Source organism: Populus alba, chromosome 1 (genome assembly GCF_005239225.2).
Source record: "Populus alba chromosome 1, ASM523922v2, whole genome shotgun sequence".
In the NCBI taxonomy this organism is placed as follows: domain Eukaryota; kingdom Viridiplantae; phylum Streptophyta; class Magnoliopsida; order Malpighiales; family Salicaceae; genus Populus; species Populus alba.
Window position 1 is genome coordinate 36719905 of NC_133284.1, and position 11150 is coordinate 36731054.

The following is an 11150-nucleotide window of genomic DNA, read 5'->3' on the forward strand; positions in this document are numbered from 1 at the left end:
GCTTAAATGACTTTTGTATTGATAACGTGCTTTCTTTTGTAAGAAAACTGAAAGAAAAGAAGAAAACTGTTCGTTGTTTCATTTACTTGATATTTTTTCAAAACAGAAAACCTCGTATGAGTGTTTTCATTTATGTACCTTCCAAAAGTTATGCGTGGTTTTGTGTGGATGCTTTTGTGAGTACCTCTGAACTCTCTGCATCACGATGACAGCCATTTAAGGGATATCTTGTGTGCTAACAGGACTTGAAACACGATATCTTGTGTGCTAGTGGGACTTGGAGTTCAACTTTAAGAACTCACAACAAATCCAATCCCAATACTTAGTCATTCTTCAACAAACATAGAATCCTTTTAATAAATCACTGACCAGAAAAATATGTAAACAATTGACTAAAAAGAAAACACATTATGAGTAGGCAAAAGAGTAGAAGCTTATGAAAGGAGAGTTTTTTTTTTTTCTGTGGACTATAGCTAAGAGAGATGCTGTTGTTTTTCTGAATGAAATTTGACTTGGTGTGTACAGTTTGAAAAGTAGGTTTAAGAGAAGTTTTAAATTGTAGTTTTTCATAACCACTAAATGAACCCTAAAGGCTGTTGGCATCGGAGGCGGAGGAGGTTTTTGACGTGGTTGTGGTGAATGGCAAAGATATTATCCTCTGTAACTGTGAACGCCAAGTGCGATGAGAAAAATGGTTGGGGCAAAAGAAGACGACGTTTTGAACAAACATAAAGAGTCCACTGGTTTGTCTACGCAGAAATCCACAACTCGGCTATCCGACGTCAACAGTATGAACAGAATCAAAGCTATTACCACTGGTTCCCAATGTGCCATTTGCCAGAGTCTTCTTAGCTTCCTTCCTTTGTCTGAGCCTTCTATTACTTACCCACTAGGAGTAATGACGATTGAGGAGAAATGCTGAAGATTAGATTTGACTCTGCTTTATTAGCTGCATCCCCATGGACGGCACAGGATGTGGGAGTTCTCTTTCCTCTGGATGTCTCTGAGAAACGTTTAGATCTTTTTGTGAGGCTTGGCTATTTCACTCTGTAGGTGTTTGATTTCCTAGTAAGAGTAAACATCATGGATTTTTCTTCAGCAGTAGGTGATTGGTTGATTCTTGCTGTTTGGCAGCTTGGGGTCCAACCAGAAGATAGGTCTGGTATTCATTTACATATTCAATTCGGAAGAGCAAGATCGAGGAAGATACAAAATGTAACGTTACAGAGAGTTTAAGGAAGCATTTTCTCATCTTCCGATTTTCAGTGCATAGTTTCTTCTAGTTGAGTAGATATTAAGGTTAATCAGTGAATCCTGAATATAACAGGAATTAATAATAGGAACATAAATGGGAATACAACCTCAGGTTGAATTCAAATTCTATCAACTATCCACAAAGGCACACAGTGGGATTCTTGTGGAAAGACTCCTTTTTGAAACGTGCAAGGTGCAGTTTTATCTGGAGAAGGCTTGAATTCGAGTTTGAACAACGCCTCTAAGGGCACTACACCATGGTTCTAGAGCTGTAATCAACACATAAATCATAGGAACTTGCCCTGTTTTCGTATGCTGACTCTCGTAGCCATCGAAGCTGAGTTGCTGTCAACCATCTTGCTAATTATTTACCACAGACTAGACTTATGATCGATCACTAATTTCTAGAATCAGTTTATGGAAGCCCGCCCTTGTTAAAGTGTCGCGGCCAGACTTCCAGTTACTAGAATATGTACTTGAGGATCTACTAGCACATACTCCTTCTGTCTCTGCCTACGCGAAGGGTCAAAAAAGCCATAACCCGAACGGCAAGAGTAACGGCTTCAACATATAGATCAAGGAGACTGTTGCTCGCCTTGGCTAAGAAAGACAAAAGTGACAGGCAAACGTTTAAAATGCCGCCAGAGTTAACTGGCCCTTTACACATGCACCTGCCTAGCCATTTGTTTCTTTTATGATTTCTTTTATAAAGGCTCCACCTCCATTAATCTCTAAAGCAGGCAAAAAGAAGCCTATAAGTGAACAATTATTAGATGTTAGTGAAAGAAAAGTTGTTTCCTTTCAGCTTTGATAAAGAAAACCCACTACCAAAGCATACCTTCCCTCCCTTTATAACTCAACTCTCTTCTTTCTCACCAAGTTTCGCATCCCCACCTCCTTAGTCGCCAAGAAAATTAGTCCTATTCGCCCTCCTCCATATTTAAACCCTCTTGGTTGTCTTTTCTTTATCAAACCTTGAAGCAATACTCAGAAAGCTTAAACCTCAATCAGAGTAGAGAGAAAACGAAAACGAGATGAGTGCAGATTGGGGGCCGGTTGTTGTTGCAGTGGCTTTGTTCATCCTCTTATCACCAGGGCTATTGTTCCAGCTACCAGCAAGAACAAGAGTGGTAGAATTTGGGAACATGTACACTAGTGGGATTGCCATTCTTGTCCATGCTGTTATATACTTTTGCATAATCACCATCTTGATCATTGCAATAGGTGTTCACATACATGTCCACTGATTGTAGAATTCCTTTCTTTCGCGGGGATGAGTAATCAATCAGAAACACCCAGGCGACGGCCACTTCTTTATCATTATCAGTGCTTGCTTTCATTTTATTCTTATGCATGAGTTTCTTCTCTCTTTTCCTCCGTGTTACCAAATCTTCTTTGCTTGGTCTGGACTGCTTTGCATCAACATGCTAGGATAGAGGGAATAGATTTGCCACTTCCTAAAATCTCTCTTTTGATTCAAAACTCGTTAAAAACGATGCTTGATACTGGCAATGTCCCTCTTTGTCCTATTGATTATCTGTGTCTCAATTAATATAATAAAGTGATTGATCCTGCTAATGAACAATTTATCTCTGTAATTTGGTATGAGACTGCTGACTTATTGCAACTACCACCAAAACTGAGGTCTGGAGTCTATAGTTTTTTATTTATTTATTTATTTTCATTTTGACTACTTCACTCCATAGATAAGATATCATTTTGACTACTAATAAAAATCAATAGGACAAAGATGGTGACCGAACAAGAGATCTTCAGCATCTCTTGATTCTAATCGGCCTACAGATGCAATGGAACTCTATGGCATTTCCTTGTGTTTATGTTTATTTTATTTCTTTCTTTTAAACAAGAACCATTGAGCATTTATTTTTCAATGGGCCTTCTAACTAAATTTCCACAGCAACAAAATTACAAGGATTCACATACACTGACTATGATTAACAAGTCTTTAAACATTCAATGGATCCCAATAATATCGATGATGGTATGTATGCACCGTGTATCAATGGAAAAACAGAGCACGCATTCAATTTCAAGCACTCATTTAATCAACCCAGCACTAGAAGATCAGTGCTTCATGCTTCTTATTCAAATTACTGGGATTAGCAGCCAAGATTCTAATAGATCATGATCGTTAACTATAAGAGACTATCTCTTCTTTAGCGAAAAAAAGGAAGAAAAAACATAGAAAGACACATAGATCTTGCCCATCCATCAACAACGTCGTCAAACAAACATACCAAGTACTCGAGTAATCAGCCAGTATAGATGTGAACATGAACAGCCAAGATGAGGATGGCATAGGCAGTGAAAAAGATGAGAGTATGAACAGCTATAGCCTTTCCATTCGTCTTCAAACTCCCGAAATCCACATGCTTGTTGTTTCCTGGTAACTGAAATAAAAGACCAGGTTGTAGCAACACAAACAGCACCACCCCAATTACCACTGGCCCCCAGTCTGCCATTTATGTAGCTCAAAAGACAGGTGGGGTTGTTTAGTTTTTTACTTGTTTTTAAGAGAAGTGGTTAATTTCGTTAAGCTAGCTTGAAGACGAGGCTATGGCGATAAGGTGGAAGTGAATAGGTTTTCTTTTTCCTTTTTTTAATCTTTGTCAAGCTTCGAGGGTGGCCTATGGTATATGGGAACCTGAAACAGTAGTTAAAAGCACAAGAAAAGCAGTGTGCGTCATTTTCCTTGGTCGGTGACCGTCAACACAGGAATGAGCGACGTCGTTTCTGGCACCCTCCTCCTTCTATTTTCTTCAACAACAAAAAATGATAGATTCTTGTTGTTTCAAAAGTATATAAATTTAATCTTTTCGTTCATTTTGTTTTGAGAAATAGAAAATAAAAATAAAAAAATAAATTGAGTTTTTATAATAAGGGACAATTAATTCCTATTTTAAACTTAATCTTTTCATTCATTTCATAATCTTTTCTGATTTATTTTTTCATTTTATTTAAGAAATAGAAAGGAAAAAAAAAAGTAATAATGAAAGATTAATAAGAAAAGAATTCATTTTTTGATACAAAACTATTAAACAAAGTATACAATCAACCCAGTCAAAAGACTATTTAATTAATTGTTGATACTATAATGATTAATTGACTTGTTTTAATAAACTATAAGGACTGAATTCGTAAATCACTCGTTCTTCTTAGGAAGTAAAGAATCTTCAAAAGAAAAGCCCAGGCCCATGACTTTATATAAATAATAAGGACATTAGAGATTTTTAATCTCGAGAATGGGCCCCAGTGATGGAAAAACTCATTAAAAGCCATGCTGAACGGCTATACACCAGCTTTCAAGGGAGTGAGGTAACGTGATAATGAAGTAAATTATAAATTTCCATAAATATCTTTTTTTTTCTATTTTTTAAAATAAAATACACTGGAAAAGAGCATGAAATGATAGGGAAAAAAAAACCAATTAATTCATTTCTTAAAACAAGAGGGTTAAATTTATAATTTACTCAAATACAGTGGACAAAATTAAGAAAGGCTAAATAATGGCAATCCAATTCCACTATGGCTCAAGACAATAATGCAAGCAGATGGACCTACAAACTTTCAATCCGTTTGGCTTGATTATTCCTTGAAGCAATCCTCTTTTAGTGTGTGTGTGTATAGCTTTTGTTGCGGTTTAAAAAAATATTTTTAATTATGGTTTTAAAAAAATGTGTTTTATTAAGATTATTGTGAAATAAAATTTTACATGCAAAATAAATAAATAAATAACAGTTATTTTAGCTATTATAAAATAATGAAGGTTTAAAACCCAATTTAATATAAAAAATAAAAATTATTTGATTAATCAAATAATTTGTTTTATAATTGCTGAAAAATAAAAACTATCGCAATCAAATATTCTCTTATTAATATAATTAAAGGTGATAGTGCGTTTAACCATACTGACATTAATAGAAAATGACCTCTTCCTTATCCAACTAGCTCAAAAAAAGCTTATAAAGTGAATGATTGATAAGATAATTCATTACTGTGTTCATGGAGTTCTATTCTCGGATATATTCGGAATCTTTATCAGTATTAAGAATTAAATTCTAAATAAATTTTAATCTATAAAAATAAATCAGAGATTAACTATTTTAATTTATAATTTTTAAAAAATAATAATAATAAAGTTATTTTTTTCTAAAATATTCATTTATTTTTTAAAAATATCTTTAAAGAAATAAAATGAAGATAACAAGAATAATATAAAATAATTAATAAATTAAAGTTTATATAATTTATTTAATTATTCTATATAAACTATTAAAGAACTATCAACTACCCTCTCTCTGGGAGTTGAAAGGAAGATATAAAAATATAGTAACCAAAGCCTTTTTGGTATACTGTGCTTCATTCTCCTCCTCCTCCTCCTCCTCCTCCTCCCCCCCCCCCCCCCACCAAGTCTTTCAAAAGCTGAGCTGTAAAGAAGGAATTTAGAGATTTTATAATGAAGGATTGGGCTGCTCCTCTTATAGCTGCTGCTTTGTTTGCATTTCTGTCACCAGGGCTGGTCTTTCAAATGCCAGGGAAGGAACGGCCTCTTGATTTCTTGAATATGAAAACAAGTTTAGCTGCCATGTTTGTTCATTTGGTTATCTACGGCCTGCTTCTTATTCTGTTTCTTGTTGTTCTTCACGCCCACCTTTATGTCTAGTGTTCATCCAGTGTTTAGTGCTCTAATGCTCTGCTGGGATTTTTGTAATTAGGTTCCTCTTCTCTTTTCAATTAGCGTGTTGTTGTGCGCTATATAAAATCTGAATTTTCCTTTTCTTTAGGGTTTGGTTGTTCTTATGGCTGCGTCGCAGCCATCTCTAGCAACTCTTTGAACAAAGAGTTTAGCTTTCCCAGGTATGACACAAACATGTGCTTGTGTACAGGATGGTGTTCCAGTGACCCGGCATCACGAGTAACATGATAGCTGGTTAGTCCAAAAAGCTCTGTAGTCAAGATCACTTTTTGAAAATGGTGGTTGTGGATCACGACAAAAAGCTCTGTATCATAGGTATCTGACACCCTTTTTCATAAAAAAAGAAAAGGAAAAAAAAGAGCATAGTGCTCAAAATGCAGTGCCTGATTCTCTCACCGTGTACCAGTTTGATCTCCACGTTTTAACACAGAATTGTTAGCTGGATCCTGGACCTGAATGTTTGGTGATGGTTATTGTATACAAACAATGAAGATTACCAAATAGATAAAACCATAAACAGCAAGGATCCAACACTATACAAACAACCATCTGGCTGCCATTTGAGCCATGCAAGTTGCGATTTCTAAATATACAATCCATTGTGCTTGAAATCTTCAACCTAGTCATCTTCAACCTAAATCTTTGCTTCTCTCTCACTAGCAACAGTTCTTCAGTGACAGGAAAAGCCAACCTATGGTGCGTAGTGCTTCCTAAATATACAATCCATTGTGCTTGAAATAAGTGTCATGTTTATGAAGTTGCTCTGCAAGTAAATCCAGTCTCGTCTGTTAATTGATTTAGCCAAGAATTCCAACTTGAAACCACAAAGCAAAGACAGAACTGCATTAGATTTGACTAAAGAAATCAAGTACAAAGATTTGCTACACGAATCAGTTTCAAAACATCTATCATGAAATGGGAAAAGAAAAGCAGAGTTGTCACAATTCAAGAAAATCAGAACGATTAAGATCTCACATCCCTGTGTGACAGGCAGATCGGCATTCGAAGGCTATGAACCTACATACACGTGGACACCAATAGCTAACAAGAAAATGCAAATGAGAGCAAAGTAGAGGATGGAGTGAACCAGTATGGAAGCTCCACTGGTCTGAAAGTTGCCAAACTCAACTAATCGCTGACGACCCGGTATCTGAACCAGCAAACCTGGTGTTAAAAGTATAAACAGCACCACCGCCACAAATACTGGTCCCCAATCCGACATCTTCTCCCTTGCTTTCCTTACTGTGTGTCTCAATTCTCTCCTGTAATTAAATTGAAATCGTGGATTTGAGAAAATGGGATTATAAAGGCAAGGTATTGCTTTAAGAAGAACGGACAAGGATTGATGACTAGGAAAAGTGAAGGTAAGAGAATCAAGCTTCGGGTTCCCATTTTCTTAGCTCCATCACATGGACTACAACTAAAAAGGAAACTTCCACCGAAATACTCAAATCTACCTCGTTTGGATTGCTCAAAAGCACCTTGTGAGATAAAAACACAGAGTGCTAACTTTTTGTGGATCTCCTCCAAGATCACACCGCTGTCCTAAGATGTGGATAGACTAATAACACGGCCCACTTGATGAATATTTTCCACTTCAGAATAATGATTCATGGACATGAGCTTGAAGCTTATTATTGAGTCCCACGGTGTGGATCATTCCATCTTTAATCCACAGAACCCCATCATGGCCCATTAGAACCTGGACTCCAATCTTTGAAATGAAGTCCCTGTCATCTATACCCTCCCACTTCCTCCTATGAACAAATCAACCCATTACCATTTAGCGATTCGAAATCCCTGCATGCAAGATCAAACTCAGGGTATAGATTAGAGCCATGTGAAGATCAAACTCAATTCAAGCTCCCATTTAAACCCCATCATTACCCGTTAATTAAGAAAATTAAAAGACGGGTTTTTGCTTCTGTTATTCAACCAATAATTTAACAATTGGTTCAATTTTTGCTCTTTTTTATGGTTAATTATTGTTTATTTTGATTTCTTAAGTTGTAATACTTTGTTTTGTTTGGATGGAAGAGGATGGATTTCTATTGAGTGGTAAATTAGAGGGGAATGATGTAGCGTTTTTCTACATAATTGGTAAGTGTCCAATTTGCTATGATCATGGGAGTTTTTAAACTACTTTTTTTTTTTTTTTACTTTTTGTGATAAAATCATCCGAAAGAGTCGCATAATGTTTATAAAAATCAAGATTTTTAAATTTCTCGATTCGGATTGGCGTGTTTATGCTGCTCAGCGTGCAATGCCCAAGGTGTTTACGTTAGAGAAAGACAGTGAGGTGAAGGGTTTCAAGAGCAGATTGGTCTGTTAAACTAGTCATGTGGTTTGATAAAATGGAGCAAAAATAATCTATCCGTCGACAGCAGGGTTCGAACCTGCGCGGGCGAAGCCCAACAGATTTCAAGTCTGTCTCCTTAACCACTCGGACATATCGACGATATTTGATTCGAGTTCCTGATTTTAATATATTATTTTCATTATATACAACTCAGCAAGCAACTACTCTAGAATGACATTTGCATCAAAGAACAAATTGACATTATGTTTTACATGACTCTCGCAAATTAATTTAAATTATTTTTCTGTTTTTTATTCAAAATAATATAAATATGAATAATATCTTTATCTAAATAAATAAAAATTGTTACTAAATTGAGTAATAATTTTAATTTAATTTAATTAAAATTTGAAATTTCAAACTTTTAACTTATAATTGAAAACTTATTTTTCAATTATAAATGAAATTCAAAAATCAAAATTAAAAACATTATGTCAAAGGTGATATGGTAGCTTGAATTTTATTTTTATTTTTTGGTAGTTGAGAAACTCTTCATGATGACTCCTTTAATGCAAAGGCTTTTGGTACTTTTGGTATGTGATTAAGTAGGAAGAATTATAAAGAATTTGTTTAATCTTGTATTTTTAAAGTATATTTGAAAAAAAATAAAATTTTTTATTTTTTTATTTTTAAATCGTTTTGATATAGTGATATTAAAAAAAAATTAAAAATATATTTTCTATCTCAATATTAAATATCATGAAGATGTACCTTGCTAATTGCTAGGTAGTGGCATTATTTGACCCCATTAGGCTAACTATACATGTGAAGATAAGTTTTAATCCTCGCCATTATTGAGCAAAATGGGCTAAAATTGATAATGGACCGTTATAAATTATTTTAATAGAAATCCAAGAAAATCGAAGACGACGACGACGACTATATACCAAACCCAATTTGTTTTCTATTATTTCTTTTTCACTAACATATTTAAATCATAGTTCATTATTCAAATGAATGGTCCGCCGTCCACTTGATCCGACGGTACGAGAGATGGTGGAGAAGAATCGTTTTGCAGAGCAACACTTGTCCAATTGATCATATAAAATCGACATGTCCATTCATGCATGGAACTTTTTTTTTCTCTACTTGATTAATCAAATAAAAGTGACATGTACATTCATTTAGAAATTTAAAGGATTATCATATTAAAAATTATTAGTTAAAAATTAAATTAAATTAATTATAACTTAATTAAAATATATTTTAAAATTAAAAATTAAAATATAATTAATACAGAGAATATATTTTCAAATCTAAAAAAATCAAGTAAAGACTTGATTAAATTAATTTCTAAAATTATCCTGAATTAATAAATAAATATTATTTTAAAGAAAAATTGATACTTTATCAATTTATAAGGTTTTTTTCAATTATTCTATAAATAGTAAGGTATACTTTTTATTTTTTAATAGTTGTCTGTTAGATAAAAAAATTATATAAGTCATAAAATAGAAAGCTAATATTCTAATATAACAATCTCTCTTTTCTAAATATGGATTTATGAGATTTATCACTAGAAATTTGTGTGAATTATTTTTGGAGACTAAACAATTGAATAACTTATACCTTACAACAACTTAATTTTTAAAGAATTATTCAAAGCAAAAAAAATCAGATCTTCATATAATAAATCTCTAAACTATTCTATATTTATCTAATAAAATCTTAGAAACTTTCAAATAATTTGATTTTATTATTTTCATTGTGTGTGTATTGAAAGAGTGTATAAAATAACCATTGATAAAAGAAATTAGATTAATTTAAAATATTTCGCGCTAAGAGGGCCACAAAAAACAACTGAAGTTGTAATTTTTAAATTGATATTTTTGGTTGTCGAGCCTTTACGGGTTAGATTTTCAAGCTACTGAAAGTTGTCCTTTGTCAAAAAGAAAAGGGAAAAGAAGGAAAAAGGTTGGCTTTAGTATAATATGCTCTTCTTCTGTATATTATAAGCAATGCCCGCGTAAGTGGTGATTGTAATTTGGACTAACAACAAACAAACAAACAAATGAAATGGACAATAGAGAGAAACCAAACCAGAGACATCATAATCAAGCCTGGCCTTAATAATAACTAGATAAAAGGTGCAGAACACCCTCTTCAACCCTTGCGATTCATCCTCTCAAAAGATTCACAAAGTAGGTGACAATTACATCAACATAATTAGACATTTTAAAATATTTTTTATTTTTTTATTTTAAATTAATATTTTGTATATTTTTAGATTATTTTGATGTGTTGATGTCGAAAATAATTTTTTTAAATAAAAAAAATATTATTTAATACATTTCCTAATAAAAAACACTTTAAAAAATAATTATAATCACACTTTTAAACATACTCGTAAAGTTATTCGTGGCCATGGGTGGTTGGAGTTTAAGTTCATAATTGTATTCAACTTAGCTTTTTATATTTTATAAATTTTATCCGTTTAGTTTTTTTGGATAAGAACAGGTTATGTATTTTATATTTGGCTAATTTTTTATGAACATCCCAATATTAGATATAATTTTTATATCTTATACCATCTTTAAATTCTAGTTATCTCACTTCTTTTCGCTAACAAAGAGATAATATAATTTTTGTTTCATTAAATAAATCTAATGGGAATTCCACTTATAAGAACATTGTAATCAAAACATTTCTAGATAATATATTAACAAAAGAAGTATAAAATATCTGAGTTAAATAGATTGATCGGGTTTAAAAATTTAAACCCACCACTCGACCTATGATGTTTATTTATTAGATTTTTTTTATTTATTATCATATATAATATTCATATTATTTAATTTTAACGGGTGGATTCAGATCATA

General features: G+C 33.0%; 3 protein-coding genes and 1 non-coding gene across 4 annotated transcripts; 2 read left to right on the plus strand and 2 right to left on the minus strand.

Annotated features, from left to right (window-relative positions):
• Positions 1–2005: 2005 nt before the first annotated feature.
• On the plus strand, positions 2006–2624 carry LOC118063168 (uncharacterized). The gene has a single exon (XM_035077122.2). The coding sequence runs from the start codon at positions 2289–2291 to the stop codon at positions 2499–2501; it is 213 nt and encodes a 70-aa protein (XP_034933013.1). The 5' UTR covers positions 2006–2288; the 3' UTR covers positions 2502–2624.
• A 2946-nt stretch (positions 2625–5570) lies between these two features.
• On the plus strand, positions 5571–6058 carry LOC118063176 (uncharacterized). Its single transcript, XM_035077135.2, has one exon. It carries the CDS (start codon positions 5732–5734, stop codon positions 5936–5938), a length of 207 nt encoding a protein of 68 aa, XP_034933026.1. The 5' UTR covers positions 5571–5731; the 3' UTR covers positions 5939–6058.
• A 383-nt stretch (positions 6059–6441) lies between these two features.
• On the minus strand, positions 6442–7509 carry LOC118063161 (uncharacterized). Its single transcript, XM_035077111.2, has one exon. The coding sequence runs from the start codon at positions 7191–7193 to the stop codon at positions 6981–6983; it is 213 nt and encodes a 70-aa protein (XP_034933002.1). The 5' UTR covers positions 7194–7509; the 3' UTR covers positions 6442–6980.
• An 837-nt stretch (positions 7510–8346) lies between these two features.
• Positions 8347–8428, minus strand: TRNAS-UGA (transfer RNA serine (anticodon UGA)). Its single transcript has one exon. It is a non-coding gene; the product is annotated as a tRNA-Ser (tRNA).
• Positions 8429–11150: the final 2722 nt, after the last annotated feature.

What these genes read in the sequence shown, in the direction of transcription:
- LOC118063168 (XM_035077122.2), top strand. Translation starts at nt 2,289, where the DNA reads ATGAGTGCAGATTGGGGGCCGGTTGTTGTTGCAGTGGCTTTGTTCATC.
- LOC118063161 (XM_035077111.2), bottom strand. Translation starts at nt 7,193, where the DNA reads ATGTCGGATTGGGGACCAGTATTTGTGGCGGTGGTGCTGTTTATACTT.
- LOC118063176 (XM_035077135.2), top strand. Translation starts at nt 5,732, where the DNA reads ATGAAGGATTGGGCTGCTCCTCTTATAGCTGCTGCTTTGTTTGCATTT.